General features: G+C 39.9%; 1 protein-coding gene across 1 annotated transcript; it reads left to right on the forward strand.

The window, feature by feature from the left end:
• Positions 1-15,224: 15,224 nt before the first annotated feature.
• On the forward strand, positions 15,225-16,025 carry LOC138870674 (uncharacterized). The gene is made up of 2 exons (XM_070148501.1): positions 15,225-15,509; positions 15,660-16,025. Exons 1-2 carry the CDS (start codon positions 15,225-15,227, stop codon positions 16,023-16,025), a joined length of 651 nt encoding a protein of 216 aa, XP_070004602.1.
• Positions 16,026-16,255: the final 230 nt, after the last annotated feature.

Raw genomic sequence — 16,255 nt, forward strand, 5'->3', positions numbered from 1 at the left:
TATAAAATACAAAAATATGCATTTTGGCATTTAGGCTTTAGTTTTATATTTTTAGTATCCATTAAGGTTTAAGTTGTTTAGAACAAAACATGAAAATCACAAAATTAGTTCACTTTTGCATTTGTCATGAAATAGTTTTTTATTTAAAACGATTTTTAGGAATTAATTAATCTTTGTTTTGAAATAATTAGGATTTCATGTTAGTTTTACATCTTTATAAAAATTAGAAAAATTAGAAAAAATTGTAAAAACTGGGAAAAAGAAAACAAAGAGGAAATAAAAAATATATAAGTAGAAATATGGTCTTAATAAAGGACCCAAAATTTGGGCCCAAAATCCGTTCTTAAAAACCACAGCCCAAACGGATCCCAGCCCAAAATCAATATCTATTCTAACCCCAGCCCAGATCACCCCTCCTTGCCTACCAACCCATCCCCGTGACCCGACCCGTCCGTAATACACTCAGAGACCCACCAGCTGATCAAACCCACAGACCACTAATCCTAAATCACCCACCCCCGCAACTGTTCTTCATCTGTGAAGAACACGCAAGCCAGGCCTCAAATCCGTCCCAGTAAATCATCAAAATTCACGCGAGTGAGCATCAAGGCCTCACCCACGCGTCCCTCTACCTATCCTCTTGTTGTTGCTAACAGATTTTCTGATGCCAAGATTCGCTTCTGTTCACTCGCTCGATTTTGAGAGGAAACACGCGATTAGAAGGTCCTAGAGATGATACGTTGGATTAATATGAGGCATCGGATGGATTTCGTTCAATCCGAGCCCTACATTCATCTGGGGTTCGTTTCATAAAAAGGATTGAATCCGATCCTGTGAGGGGGTTTTTTCGGAGAGGATTTTTGGGGAAGGAGACAGAGGTTTTTAAATAGCCTTTCTTCTTCTCCTCGGTGGTTAATTTTTAGCTTAGTTCCAGTCTATAAAACATACACAAAAATAGTTTGAGTTTTCTTTTATTTTTCCGAGTTTAATGTTGTTTTCTCTGTCAAAATCGGAGAGGAACAGTTTAGTGGTGAAGCAAGTTTAATTTTCATTCCAGTCTGAACCTTGGTTTTAAAATGGAGCTAGTTTGAGAATTGCTGAGTTCGTCGTTGTTCGAACCTCGTACTTCTACTCAGTTACTACTGAATTGTTGTTCTTCGAGCTTTGATCTGCCATCGTGTTCCTGAGATAGTTTTGGAGTCGAAACTGTGTAATCTTCTTCGATTCTGTTATTAAAAGAAATTCAAAATTTCAGGTTCAATTTTCATCTCTTTGTTCTTGCGATTCTGTTTTGTTTTAGTGCTTTGAACTGTGTGTTTCTGTCTCGAGTGCTCTGTTTGTGCTGGGATCGAATCTCGTGTTGAATGAATTCATTTTCAGTAGTCTGATGTATTTGTGTATTTTCAGTTGGTAGAAGTCGAATTGAATAGTCGTCTTTCATTCCCCACATGTCTTGACAGTTATTCAAGCTTGGAGAATATTCTGAATCAAGTGTCGTCAACTTCAAATGAACAATGTGTTCATGTTTATTCTGGTTCTGTTTAGTTTAGCTTACATATGAATTGAACTTTGAAGTTGTCTGCCCTGCAATACTGGTACGAATCTGATCGTTTGACAAATGCGTTTGATCAAAGTCAGATTTGATTCTTGGTCGTTTGAGTCAGTGAAACACGTCATTTGCTGTTAGAATCAGTTTGATTAGCTATTTGATAAAGAAACTTATTACTGTTCAAATGGTCCCTAGTTCAGTAATGGGTTCTTTAGAGCTTGTTGTAAGTGTTTGGGTTCAGTTTGCTCGTATAAGCTCGAGACGAGTTCCATAAGCATTGTTTGATATGTCTAGTTCCTTTCATCCTGTCATTCTTCCAGAATAGGACTATATTCTCTGGGTTCTTCTTTTTAGTATTAGGTTTGTTGATATATGCTCCTGATTTAGCTAAAGACCAGCTTGAACTCATGTTAGTTCTGCGTTAAGTGATTTTTTTTCAATGGTTCAGGTCTGTTTGTTTCAATTGTTTGGACTTAAAATTTAAGTTTGAGGTTCAGTGGTGAGAGTTGTTCGAATTGGTTAGTTCTCTTGTTGAGGTTTGGTACTTCTCTTGCTCTCTGATTGAGATAGATCATTTGTTGGAACTGAGATTTCCTTGGCATCTAAGTCTATTAAATCAATCAACGCTCTGTTTGATGTCACATGGTTTAGTTCCGTCAAGTTCGAGTCTGAAATAGTTTTTCCTATGTTGCTTCTCTGACCTGCTTGGACTAGTTTTCTCCACGCATTTGTTGTTGATATCTAACCACCTCCATGATAAGGCATTGGTGAATTTGAAGGTTTCAGGTGTCTTTCATGCTTTGTGGACATTTAGCATCCACAGAAGGACGACTACTTTTGAGATTTTTTTTTTCTCTCTATGCACAATGCTCACTCTTTATTCCTTTCAGATTGTTCAGGTCATTTTCATGTTTGCTCTATTTGGTAGTTGCAGTTCCCATTCCTTAGTCGCTGCTCTCATTCTGCTGCTTTAAGGCATTTTATGCTTAACTAAAGTAAGCATCAAGTGTATCGTAACTGTGCAAGCTATTTGTTGTGGTGTAGGAGTAACACAATGAACAGATTGTTTACATTAGCTTACATTTTATTGAAGTGCTTAACACACACCGATGATGTCTTTAACCATGGCACCGGAAGAGCTAATTCAAGTCTAGTTTAGCTGTGTAGATATAGTACAGCCTGTTTTGCAGTTGTCCATTAACCTGACAGCCTAGAGCCAACTGCATTTAGATTAGTGTCTTGTGATGAAACCAATTACCACTTCTTTCACATCAGCTAGTTGAACTGTTGCATAATCTTGCCTTATTTGCATTCTTGAAGTTCTGTACTCAGTTCCTCAACTGTATATAGTGGAATCTATTGTAGCATATCATATTGTTCTTTGTCTCGTTTACTGGTAACTACTATGCGTCTGTTGAGATATTGTAAATGACCACTTTGACGTTAGCTTCTCGTGGTTGGGTTAATAACCAAAAATGGGTTTGCTTAGGCTGTTAGTTGATTCGGTTTAATAGTTTGGGGTGTGCCGTACCAAATAAAATCCCAACACTCATGGCCCTCATTTATTTATTTCTTTCAAATAATTAGAATTTGGGATAGCCGTTTAGCGAACTTTATGGTTTTTCCCAAAATAATATCACGTTATAATATTTAGACGCGATTTAACTTAATAACCTTCTTAAAAATCGGGTGCGCATTGATGCGACCCAAATCCAAATCTCGATGAAGCGGAAATGTGTTGACAATCACGGGCGCATTGATTGCGACGGGGTTCGAAACACGTTGTCGCGACATCGTACTTCTTATAAAATAATAGAAAAGAGCTTTACCGCACAAAATAAATAAATGTGGGGCCCTTAGTAAATAGTTATCGAAATAATTAGAATTTGGGATGGCCGTTTAGCGAACTTCATGGCTTTTCCCCAAAGTACCACTACGTTAGTATCTTTAGGCACGATTTAATTAAATAACTTTCTTAAAAATCGGGTGCGCATTGATGCGACTCAAATCCAAATCTCGACGAAATCAAAATGTGTTGATAACTACGAGTGCATTGATTGCGACGTGGTTCGAAATGCGTTTTCATGACGTCGCAATTCTTTAAAAATAATTATAATAAAAGCGGTTTACAAATAAAAGGCACATGAGCTAGCATGTATAAAAATCAGATAAAATTAAATACAACAGTTAAGCGACCGTGCTAGAACCACGGAGCTCGGGAATGCTTAACACCTTCTCCCGGGTTAACAGAATTCCTTACTCGGATTTCTGGTTCGCGGACTGTTAACAGAGTCATAAATTTCCTCGGTTCGGGATCCAACCGGTGACTTGGGACACCATTAATCTCCCAAGTGGCGACTCTGAATGATTAATAATTAAATCTCGTTCCGATTGTCCTTTAAATGGAAAAACTCCTTTACGCCCTTTGCGGGGTGTAGGTAGAAAAAAGGAGGTGTGACAGTTGGTCCTGAGCATTGGGGCACTTTTCTGACGAAAAGTCCCCTCTCGAAGCAAAATGCCTCGAGCCAACAAGGCGAGAACCGGAGGTGGAACTCTCTCTTCCCTGCCGAACGGGTCCTGATATAGCAGTCATAGCTACAGCTAAGTTAGAAAACTGGAGCAGGAATTTAGACAAGAGCGTTAATGCTAAAATATTGAAAGACCTAACGCATGAAAAAGAAGGGTAACTACACAGAATGGTGGAAGCTCCAAAAGGGAAGAAACATCCATATATATGGAAAAAGTGGCAACGATCCGCCTACCTCAGAGGCCGATTAAAATGCTATCCGAAATCACTTTGGGAAGATGTGCCGGCGGGATCGCCTCGGTCACTTTGCATCCGTGTCGTCCATTTCACAAATGTCGTGTGACATTTTGGGGTCAAATACCCCCGCAGCAAAACAAGTCCCAAGATGGTACCCGATCTTGAGGACCTCCACCAAAAAGAAGTTAGGCTCCAGGAAGCCTTTGGCATCATCGCAAGTCCCGAGATGGTACCCGATCTCGAGGACCTCCACCAAAAAGAAGTTAGGCTCCAGGAAGCCTTTAGAATCATCACAAGTCCCGAGATGGTACCCGATCTCGAGGATCTCCATCAAAAAGAAGTTAGGCTCCAGGAAGCCTTTGGCATCATCGCAAGTCCCGAGATAGTACCCGATCTCGAGGATCTCCATCAAAAAGAAGTTAGTCTCCAGGAAGCCTTTGGCATCATCGCAAGTCCCGAGATGGTACCCGATCTCAAGGACCTCCATCAAAATGAAGTTAGGCTCCAAAAAGCCATTGGCATCATCACTAGTCTCGAGATGGTAACCGATCTCAGGGATCTCTCCAAGGGGCCATCGATGTCATTACAAGACTCGAGATGGTACCCGATTTCGAAGGCTCCTCTCAAGGAGAAAATAAGCACTTAAAACTCCACTCATATGGGCTTGGCCTTGGGGTGCCATCTAAACCCAGGAGTTTCTCATCCGGGATCTATCTACAACGCCTTAAGGCTGTCTACACTAAGCTCAAGACAAGTTTACAGACGGCCCGAGCAAACCCCCACTCGGGGACTATTCTCGAAAGCCTAAAGATAGTCTCCATTCTCGAGCTTCCGAGCAAATCCCCCCCTTGAAGATTATCGCAGGGTCTAGAGGCTAAGTCTCGATTTGGGGGTTCGAAGCCCTACTCTCATTCAACTCGAAGTCAGGGTCCCAACGACCCGAGTTTATCAGTCCAACTTGGGCTCGATATTTGCACCAATCGATGGGGTCATGCACTCAGATTCTATACAATCATAGATAAAGGGAAAATAGTATGCATCAGAGACAAATTAAAGAAACATTTTTCATTCATAAACATTCGATTACAAAATCCCACAAAAGATCCTTACATATGATTACAAAAGCCTACGAGGGGTCCTTACACAAAACAAAGAAGCAAAAAGGTACATATGCAAGAAAAGCCTAGAGTCTAATCTATTCTCAAGGGTTCACCCTCGGCGGCAGTATCTTCGAGCGCCATCCCCTCGGGTATGCATACTTGGAGGCAGTGTCTTCGACTGCCACCTCCTAGAGGGTCTCATCTCGGCCCTCCAGAATGATATCTCCAAGGGCACAGATGCATAAGTGGAAAGTGATGGGGAAGAGAAAAGTGACGCAGAAGAAGCAGAAGGGGATGAAGCAGTGGCTGGGTGAAAAATCTGGCTAGCATGGGTCTCGCCAGCACCACTATTGCAAAGCCACTTCTTGAGACATCACACTAGTGTGGGATGCAACAGTTAGTAGATAGTACCACCTCACTCCACGGAAAGCAAGAGGATGAGGCACCGCACAGGGTAGACGAGGGAGGTGAGCAGCGGTGTAGAGTCCAAACATTTCCTTGAGTAGGAGGAAATCGGCCTCCCTATCTCCTTGTCTCGATCCAACAATGACAGCAGTAACAACAACAACAACAACAACAATGAGTTGATATGATCTCTCTCGGTAGGGAAAAGCCTAGGAAAAAGGCCATGGTGTGGCCGATGAGAACGCCGCCATGTAACCTTAAGACCATGGGCCTCAAACATAGTGGGTAACAATGAATGAGGATGGTGAGAAAAAAGGGATATAAAGATATTGGAAGACACTTTGATAAAAAGTTTGTTCCAGGAGGCTACCATTTATAAAAAAGGCGGAAGCGTAACCGACAGCACCATTATTGTCTTCGAAAAATGTATCGGTAGGAGTATTCAATGCATACTTGGGAGCTGGACCGGTGGCAACATTATTGCCTTGAAGAAAAAGAAGCGGCGATGCTTTGAATGATTCTGGAGAGGTGAAACGACGGGACATCTCGGTTATCACGGAGACTTGCGTCATCAGTATGATATTATCTTGGGAAATTCAGAAAGATAGTTATCAAGTTCGTTTCTTATCATTATACTCTATGAAACGCAGGGACTATCTGTATACGGTAAAATCAGAGGGTCCTATTTTTCATCGTTATAATGTCTCGAAGGCACGAAATCACGGTCGAGTTTCATCCATCGAGGGCTATCGATGCCCGACCTCGGGACAGTATGAGACCGACGGGTACAAAAATAAAGTGGGGAGTTCCCAAGGCGAAGCTAAAGCCGACAAAAAAGGCTAGTCTGAGCCCGTATCGTGGCATTAACTAGGTGTCCCATATCTATATCTTTGTAATAAATGCACTTGTACTATGTTGGGATTCCCCCACTTATATAAAGGGGATCCTTGTCATTTTGTAAATATCTGTTACTCCATACTAAATATACTAGAACATTCTCTCTGCTCTCTAACACATTCTCTTGGCCTCGTTATCTCATTTATTGCTCATATTTATTGTATTCTATTTATTGTTCTTCATTTATTGCTTATTATTGGCCATAAAGAGTCGTCATTGATTTGTTTATAACTGTTATCCCCCATCAACCACCATCAATAGCTCCCAACCGAGCTTCAGACTCGACCCCGAGGCCCTCGAATAAGCAAGCTCGAGGCCCCGATTGATAGCGATTCGGTTTGATCAACATCTCGTTTTTAAGCTCTTATCTTGTTTTTAAGTCTTTCACGTAGCATCAACTGCCTAAAAACTAGCATAAAAATAGATCATGTATTTTTAGAACCACTAAATCAAATTTAATTGTTATTACCATTTTCACGGTAAACAGTTGTCTATTCTATTATTGTTGGAACACGATCTCTGAAATTCTCACAATGTCGACTATTACCAATTCCTTCGATCCCTAATTCATGTTTGATTTTTTTTTATCTTATTTACTATCCCATACTAAATTTTATTACTACGGGGGTCTAATTTATCCTTCTGGTATCACGTTCGAGTCACCAACTCAATTCTTGAATGAGGATATAGCCTTTGGCCTATACTCTTTTATTGTCTCAAGGCCTTTCACCTCTTGTCTTTTCCTTCACTAGACTATAGACTCTATTATTTTGTCATATTTTGATTTACCATTATCATCCATTTATCACATCTTACTCATAATGCTTCAATTACTCTCTTCTTATTCTCCGGCTAATATTTCTGTCTATAACTTTATTCTGATAACTTCAACAAAATAGTTTTTCACTTTTAGCTCCCCTTGCTTCATCCACTGGCTCTTTGGGTCACCTAACATTCTCTCTTTACTAGGGACGGGAGCCATACAAAGGTAAATATTTATCCCTTCTAGGATTCCAGTGCCAATCTTCTAAATTTTTCCAGTCATTCTAGTATTCATATCTAAATGTAGTATTCTAGAATGCACCATCGGGGTGTCTCACAAAGAGAACTATTACCATATTTGCAATATCTTTCGGAAATGATTGCTAATCATAATAATCCATCTACCATTTTGGGTTACTCTAACCCCAACTGGATCTTGCTATCCCCTTCTTCTCTTAAACTATATATGTCAACTCCCATAGGGTATAATTGAGATGGGTGTGGCCAATTATACATACCTATGTTACTGTTGAAGGTAACTCAAAATGCTTATATTTCTCTGCTTGCTTCTTTTACTTACTGAAACTTGTATCCACCTCTTGATTCTCTCGCCTCTCTTTACCATATGGGTGGATAGATATTCATGCCTTGGGGCTCCTTATCAAGAAGCTCACACATCTTAGTACATACATGATCTGCTGAAGACCTTACATTTACTCATCATAATCATGATGCAAAATCGAGTTCCTCTAACTCATCTCTTCTAGAGCCACATTCAATCTATTACCAACTGTCTTTGCAGATGTAGGTATCATTGTATCACTACTAAAGTCGAATTTAGGAGTTTGAATTCTTACAACTGAGCTCTACCACAAGATCTAGAATAAGAAGAAAGTGTGACAGTCCTAAATGCCCTGTAGCCTCCTGCTTATAAGTATGGTGCACAACACACTCATAAACAAGACTCTACTAGACACGGCTTGTAGACTCCCTAGGAAAGAACTACTCTGATACCACTTTTGTCACGAACCAAATCGAAGGGCCGCAATGAAAACCCGATGCCTTACCCAACCGAGTACCAATGTAATGTATCTCTCTTATCATACCATCATGGGTAAATGGGCCGAAAGGACCGTCATGATATAACCAGAATAAAACATAAGGGAATACTTGACATAAGGCGACCCAATATGTAATACAAACATATACATGTGACATACGGTCCTATAAGACCAAAATGAACACTCGTACACTGAACATAGGCCGACAAGGCCATACAATCTTTCATATACCTGATATCTATCTACAAGCCTCTAAGAGTACATACACATCATAAAGGTCGGGACAGGGCCCCGCCATACCAATCAATACATGTCCAAATCATACTGACCAAATAGGCAATTCCGGAGCAAGTGGAGTGCACCAACACCTTCCGCTGAGCTGATAGCCTACTAGGAGGAATGTCAACCTTTCTATCTGGACCTGCGGGCATGAAACGCAGCGTCCCCAGGCAAAAGGGACGTTAGTACGAATAAAGTATCGAGTATGTAAGGCAGGAAAACATAAATAAGAACAGTAATGTAAAGAGAGATAGAGGAGATACAACTTGTAGCATCTGAGTGCCTCTGAGGGCTACTGACATGAAATGCATGATACATATATATACATAAACTTCCAAAAACATACGCCTTTATGGTTATCATCATCATCATGTCGTACCCGGCCTCAAAGAGGACTCGGTAAAACTGTACCCGCCATCATAAGGTTCGGTAGAATCATACCCGGCCACGTGGAGCTCGGTAAAACCCAACTGATCAGTGGTTTCACAATAAGTGTCGTACCTGGCCAACTATAGCGCGGCTCGGTAGCGTAAAGTAGATACATATATAATGCACGCTGGACTCATGGAATCACGTCTAAACCTTTCGGAGTGACGTATGGTCATTGCACCTTCTATTAATATTGTGGACATCATACCATCAGTACGAAACTCAATAGAATTCAAGCATCATACATACATGCTTAGAATAACTTTATAAGGAAAGAACAACATGGACAACCTTAGTTGCTAGGAGTAAATTCGTTATGAAATAGCATATCATTTACGTTCATTTCATATTAGATCATGCCAAAAGAAATAAGGAAGTTCTTTAACATACCTTAACCCCATTGAGTCCTTAATACCTTCCAAGCAACTCTTCAAACAAGTAAACTCAATCTATCATAGATAAGGAGATTCAAAATAAGTGTTGAGTAAAGGCTGAGTCTGTAACTTAAGCTAGTAGATCGTTTACGTAAAATTGGGCAGTATCTCCCCTATAACAAGGGCCTCCTCCAATACCATATACCAACAACAACAACTAGAGAAATCCATCAACATATAAATTTCAATAACAAGATACCATATAACAACAACAAGTCACAACTACTTCACGACGAGCGGCAAGCTCCGATTGGAATCTGTATACCCAATATCACCCCTTATAGACTTCTTACTTCAACTTAACAGTATCATTAACATGATAACGAAGTCATTCATCAATGATTCCATCCTTATACCATATATTTATGACAAAGGTAACAATCCACAACTCCAACTATCTTCAATTAGCGACTTTATTTACTAGTTCATGTCTAGTCCATCCATTTATCTTAATCAACATCAAGATAACCTTAAGCACATGCAAGAACACAATAAACATACCTCCTACAGTAACTTCAAGTCAAAATTCAAGTTATATTTAGCTTACAACAGCCCTCAATGGCAATACAACACCATAGAAGTGACTTAAGTTAATCCAAGTAGTATCTTGTAGTTTATCATCCTAACAACTTAACCAACATACAAGAAAGCTTAATAACAAATAGTAGGCTATTATACTCACCTTATCCAGTAGCAACAACTTAAAATTTTAGTCAAACACAGCCCACAACTATCTTAATCATAACACAACCTCAAAGAAGTGTTGTTCTTCACTATTTGATGTTGAAATATGGTGTAATCCATTTGCAAGACTTGAAATAACCTAGGGTTGATATGAAAACCTTGGGAGAATATTTTACAGAACTTAAACCACTTAAAACAACCTCCCACACGAGCTTGAACCACCCAAAAATCAACAACAACAAGAAGAACAAGAAACTTACTAGTGCGACGGGATTCCCGATACTTGTTTTGTGTTGTTTGCCCTTTGTTTGGGTCTTGGATAATGAGAGAACCTTGAGAGAGTATTTTTAGGTGTCTAGGGTCTGAAGGTACCGAAAATGAATGAGTTAAAATTGGGTTGTGGCGTCTTATATTTATCAACATATCTAAACCGCCTATGTGGGTCCCATAGAGAGCTGCTTGGCGCAATCTCACTAAAACGCAAATATCTCTCTACTCCGATGTTATATAGACAAACGGTTTAATGAGTTGGAAACTAGACTCATAGATATTCAATTTGGTAGGTAAACCATCCAATAATTCCAAGTATATTGGGAGAAAAACTCAGTTATATTTGACCTAATTTTCAGCACATTATGAATGTAACTTACGATGACCTTTGCCAACTTTTGTTCCACAACTTGCTTGACTTCAAAACGTAGCATAAGACTATCATAAGACTAAAATAACTCATAGAATAACCTACTTATCATGTTAAGAATCATAGTCTCACCCTAAAGTACATGATATAACATTCCAAACTTGTCGACTTTCAACAAAACTTATTTTCTTCAATTGGTTTAGCTTCTAAGCTTTTCAACCCTCGTGGTACTCATTATTCATGATCTTAAATATTTGTAAACTCCAAGGTAACATGTTTAACTTACTTTATATACTTCCAAATATAATCTTATTTTTGAGCTTACATCAATTGACTTACGACGTACTCTCACATACGAAAACATGGCTTGTAATATTATAAATAGATTGAGCTAACCCCCTCCTCTGGCCGGCGATTTCTTTCACACGGTTGTGTTACACATTCAAAACATTTCTTAGATTTTTCATTGATTGTTCATGTTTGCCTTGTGAGATCCGAAGAAGTTCTGTCTCTAGTTTCCGATTTGATCCTTTAAATTGGTGCTTCTTCAACAACTGTCTTCATTTAAACGCTAGCGACGCCCCACATGGTAGCGGCCTGGATATCGGTGGATTGGGGATGGAGTTTGGGGTTGAAGAACTTGAAGAGTCTGTTACCTTTATTTTCATTGTATTTCAATGTATCTCACTGTATTCCATGTATTTCATTATATTCACTATCTTTAGTTCTTTCTACGTTTTCAATATATTCACTGTATTTAACTGTATTCAATGTAATTATATAATTTCAAAGCTTCACTTTGTTTCACTGTTTTGTCCAGTAGTATATATTCAGCAGTATGTATTCAATGTATTGTAGAATTTATTCATATATTTTTTTAATTAATATAATTTATGTATTCAGATGTATATATGTATTCAAATGTATCTGCATTGTGTATTCATATGTATTTGCACTACAGATGACATGATATACTTCATGTATTTAATGTATTTTTATGTATTTAACTGTATTTAATGTAATTATATAATTTCAATATATAAATCTATTTGTAAAGATACCACTAAAAAATATTTTAGTAAAGATACCACTAAAAAAAGAAAGGATGGATTGAATCTCTGAAGAATGCTCTGTTTTTGTGGTATTTTTTGGCTGAAAATCTTTTTTATAACTGTAAATACAAATTTTGTGTGTTATAATTGAGTTGAGTTATATTAGGAGTCTATCGTGTTAATTGATTTGCTTATCATTTTTAAACAGCTGAAGACCTTTTTTTCGCAAATTCTATTACTGTATTCACGAATACAGCTTGCGAATACAGTCAAATACATTCTCTGCTTAGCTGGACTCCCCTGCTTTCCGTCGATTTTTGCTACTGTATTCATGAATACAGTAGCAAAAATACATCGAATACAGTCTATAACAACTGAAAACATAGTTATAGGAAGTAATTTAGTAAATGATAGCTATAGCAAGCTAATAATCACTAAAACATAGTGGTTTCTGAAAATTTCTCTATATTAACCGTGGTGATCGGACTAGTCGTTTTGAGTTCTAACGTTTTATTTTGTGATTTAAGACTTTGATTAGGTTTATTTGATGTTTTATGACTTGTGCGCATGGTTGATTTCGGTTTCCGAGAGGTTCAGGAGTTTTTGGAAGAGTAATTTTCTTTCTGGAAGTGTTAAATTGAAACAGTTGACCAAGATTTGCGTTTTGAGTAAATAATCCCGGATTGGAGATTTGATGATTTCGTTAGGTACATTTGATGATTTTGGACTCGTACGTATATTTGGTTTGGGTCCCGGGTGATCCGAGACTATTTTAGCGTTTCTAGTTGGAAATTGAAAATTTAGAACTTTCAGAATATTTGGATTTGATGCTTATTCCTTGCTTTGATGTTGGTTTTGCTATTTTGAGTCTTCGAGTAAGTTCATAGACTGTATAGACTAGTTGGGATGATTGGATGGGATTCCGGGGGGAATGGGTAATGAGTTTTGTGGTGATTCGGACCATTTTTGTTCATGTTTTAGTTGCTGGTTTCTGGTGTAATTTTAGTGCTTCGCGAACTCGGAACTAGTCTCGCATTCGTGGAAAGTATTTTGAGGCAGTGGGCTTTTGTTCTTAACAAACGCATAGTAGGGTCGTGAACGTGAAGACTTGCAAGGGGGGCTGACCTTAGTGAATGGGAGGGCAGTATCACAAATGCAATGGTCTTAGACCATTGGCCGCCGCGAATGAGAGGGGTCCTCGCATCAAGTAGATTAGTTTTGGCCCAAGTTATTTAATGCTGGAAATCGGGATCTAGGCCATTTTTCAATATTTTTTAGACCTAAACTTCGGATAAAGACGATTTTTTAGAGAATTATGTGATGACCCTCCATGTCATCATGCCACATAAGCGCCATTTGGCATATATTAATGCCATGTGGAAACTTACATAAGAAGAATGCTAGCATTTGTGAGAAGATTCTAGAGAAGTATGGACATTTCCTTAGGAAGAACCTAGATCCTTATGGATTTGCTAGAAAAGTCCTTGGAATCTTCTAGGCTTGTAGAGAATTCTAGAGAAAGACCTTATCTTGTAAATATTAAGTACTTGTGTAATAATTATTATTTACACACTAGCCCATAGGAGACTAGTATATAAAGGGGGTCATTCATTTGTAATTCACCAAGCAAACAATTCAAGTTCTCCCTAATACAAAGCTTCTTTAACAATTCTCTTGTGTTCTTTCTACCATTCTCTTAGCGATCTTGAGTGTTGTAAGGCTGACGTGGCATAGCAAGAACGTGAGTAAGTTGTGCAAGATCGTGAGCAAGTTGTCAATTGTCGCACTTGTACTTAGTTAACAACTAAGGATGTGATAGCGTGGTATCAGAGTGAAGGTTTCTACTAAGGGAATGGCGAACAACGGAGAAATTAACGCCGCCAACACCCAAGCCAACGTCATCCAAGATTCTGCTGGCAAGAGCGGCCGTAGCAAAAAGAGGAATGCCACCAACAAGAGCCAGGAGGTGCCACATGAGGTTGTGTCAAACGAAGGGCTTACATCCCAATAACCATCTGTCATTGAGGCAAGTGAGGATGAAGTTGAGGTCCTTCCAGAGGACGTCTCGCTCGGTAAATAGTGGGTGATGAAGATGAACGCGGGGATGGACGACGTGGTAAGGTGGAAGGCACCCTTAGAGTTCTTGAGGGGCACACTCTTGAAGAGATTGAGAGTATCTGAAATGACTTTGAGGGATGTACATAGACTGAGATGGAACTAAGGCAAACCATCACTGTCTTAGAGTGCAGACTCATGGAGGCTTTGAGTACTATCGATGCTATGAAGGCAAAGATAGAGTCACTCGAGAAGAATGTCAATGTTGGCATGACCGAGGCAGCCAATAATGTTGTGGTGACGAGGGAGGCCAAGATTGAGGCTCCCAAACCCACGGTGTTCAAAGGTGTTCGTGATGCATAAGAAGTGGAAAACTTCCTTTGGCACTTGGAGAACTACTTCAGGCACGGCAAAGTGAGGGACGATGAGGCCAAGATCAACACTGCGATATTGTACCTCTCAGAGACTGTCATGCTATGGTGGAGAAGGACGATGGCCAACGTGGATAAAGGTCTATGTACTATTAGCACGTGGGATCAGCTCAAAGCCGAGTTCAAGTGACAGTTCTTTCCCAACAATGTCTTGTACGAGGCAAGGTGCAAGCTTAGGGAGTTGAAGAAAACATGGAGCATACGTAACTATATCAAGGAGTTCACTACCCTTATGCTTCAAATCCCCAACATGACCAATGATGACTTGTTTTTCCACTTCATGGACGGGTTGCAAAATTGGACTAAGCAGGAGTTGCAACGCCGACAAGTCACTAATATAGACCAAGCCATAGTGGAGGCCGAATCATTGATGGATTTCAGGCATGACAAGCACGACAAAGGCAATGGAAAGTAGTCAAAGGTTAATAATGTCAAAGGTGGGGGAGACCGTGGCAAAGGCACGGAGATACAACAACAATACTCCAAGACTCGAGGTCCCAAAAAGTTGAGTGGTCGTCAGGGATACACCGAGAAGAAGGCACAGGCCGAGAATAAGGGATGCTATATATGCGGAGAGCTGCACGGCTTCAGGAATTGCCCCAATCTCAAGAGCCTCAGTGCCATGGTATGTGAAAGGAAGGAGCAGCCGCAAGGAGAGAGTTCGGGAACCACATAGTTAGGTATGATCGGATTATGTGGTGCTGCCACAAAGCAAGCTATCCAACCTACCAAGAATGGCAATCAGTACGTGGATCTCACCATCAACAACAAGCCTTCTCGTGCAATGGTGGATACTGGAGCAACTCATAATTTCGTGATTAAGGCTGCCGCAAAGAGACTAGAATTGAAGCTTGCTCCAACCAACTCTCGTGTCAAGACCGTGAATACCGAGGTAAAAAATGTGTGTGGGGTAGCTAATGGAATTGGTTTCAAATTGGGAACTTGGAAAGGTATGACAAACTTTACCGTAAGCGCTATGGATATCTTTGACATCATACTGGGGAAAGAGTTCTTTACACATTGTTATACTTTGATCGACCCCTACCACCAACGTCTCTTGGTTATAGAGCGAGAAGGAGCTTGCATGGTAACTATAGTGACTATGCCACATGGATAGATCCAAGCACAACTTTCAGCTATGCAAGTTGTCAAGGGGATCAACAAGGGGGAGCCGACGTTCATGGCAACCATTGCAAGTCTAGAGAAAGACAAGAATTTTCAAGATATAGTGTCGCCTTGCATAGAGAAGTTGCTTAAGGATAACAAAGATGTCATGCCTGAGGAGTTGCCTAAGCACTTGCTGCCTAGGAGAGAGGTGGATCACAAGATTGAGTTGGAGCCAGGGGCTAAGCCACCCGCATTTGCCCCATATCGTATGGCACCGTCTGAGCTAGAGGAGCTCAAGAAACAATTGAAAGATTTGTTGGATGCTGGTCACATTCGCCCATCGAAGGCACCTTTTGGCGCACCAGTATTGTTCTAGAAGAAGAAGAATGGATCGTTGCGTTTGTACATAGACTACCGAGCACTTAATAAGGTCACCGTGAAGAATAAGTACACGATCTTACTCACTGCTGACTTGTTCGATAGACTTTGTCAAGCCAAGTACTTTACCAAGATGGATCTTCGAAAGGGCTACTACCAGGTTTGTATTGCGGAAGGGGATGAGCCAAAGACAGCATGTGTGACGAGATATGGAGCCTTTGAGTGGTT

The sequence above is a fragment of the Nicotiana sylvestris genome, chromosome 6 (genome assembly GCF_000393655.2).
Source record: "Nicotiana sylvestris chromosome 6, ASM39365v2, whole genome shotgun sequence".
Taxonomy (NCBI): Eukaryota; Viridiplantae; Streptophyta; class Magnoliopsida; order Solanales; family Solanaceae; genus Nicotiana; species Nicotiana sylvestris.

Bases quoted from the DNA above. Each gene is read 5' to 3' on its own strand.
- LOC138870674 (XM_070148501.1), top strand. From the start codon at position 15,225: ATGATCGGATTATGTGGTGCTGCCACAAAGCAAGCTATCCAACCTACC. The intron at 15,510-15,659 runs GTAAGCGCTATG...CCACATGGATAG, and splicing joins AAGGTATGACAAACTTTACC to ATCCAAGCACAACTTTCAGC.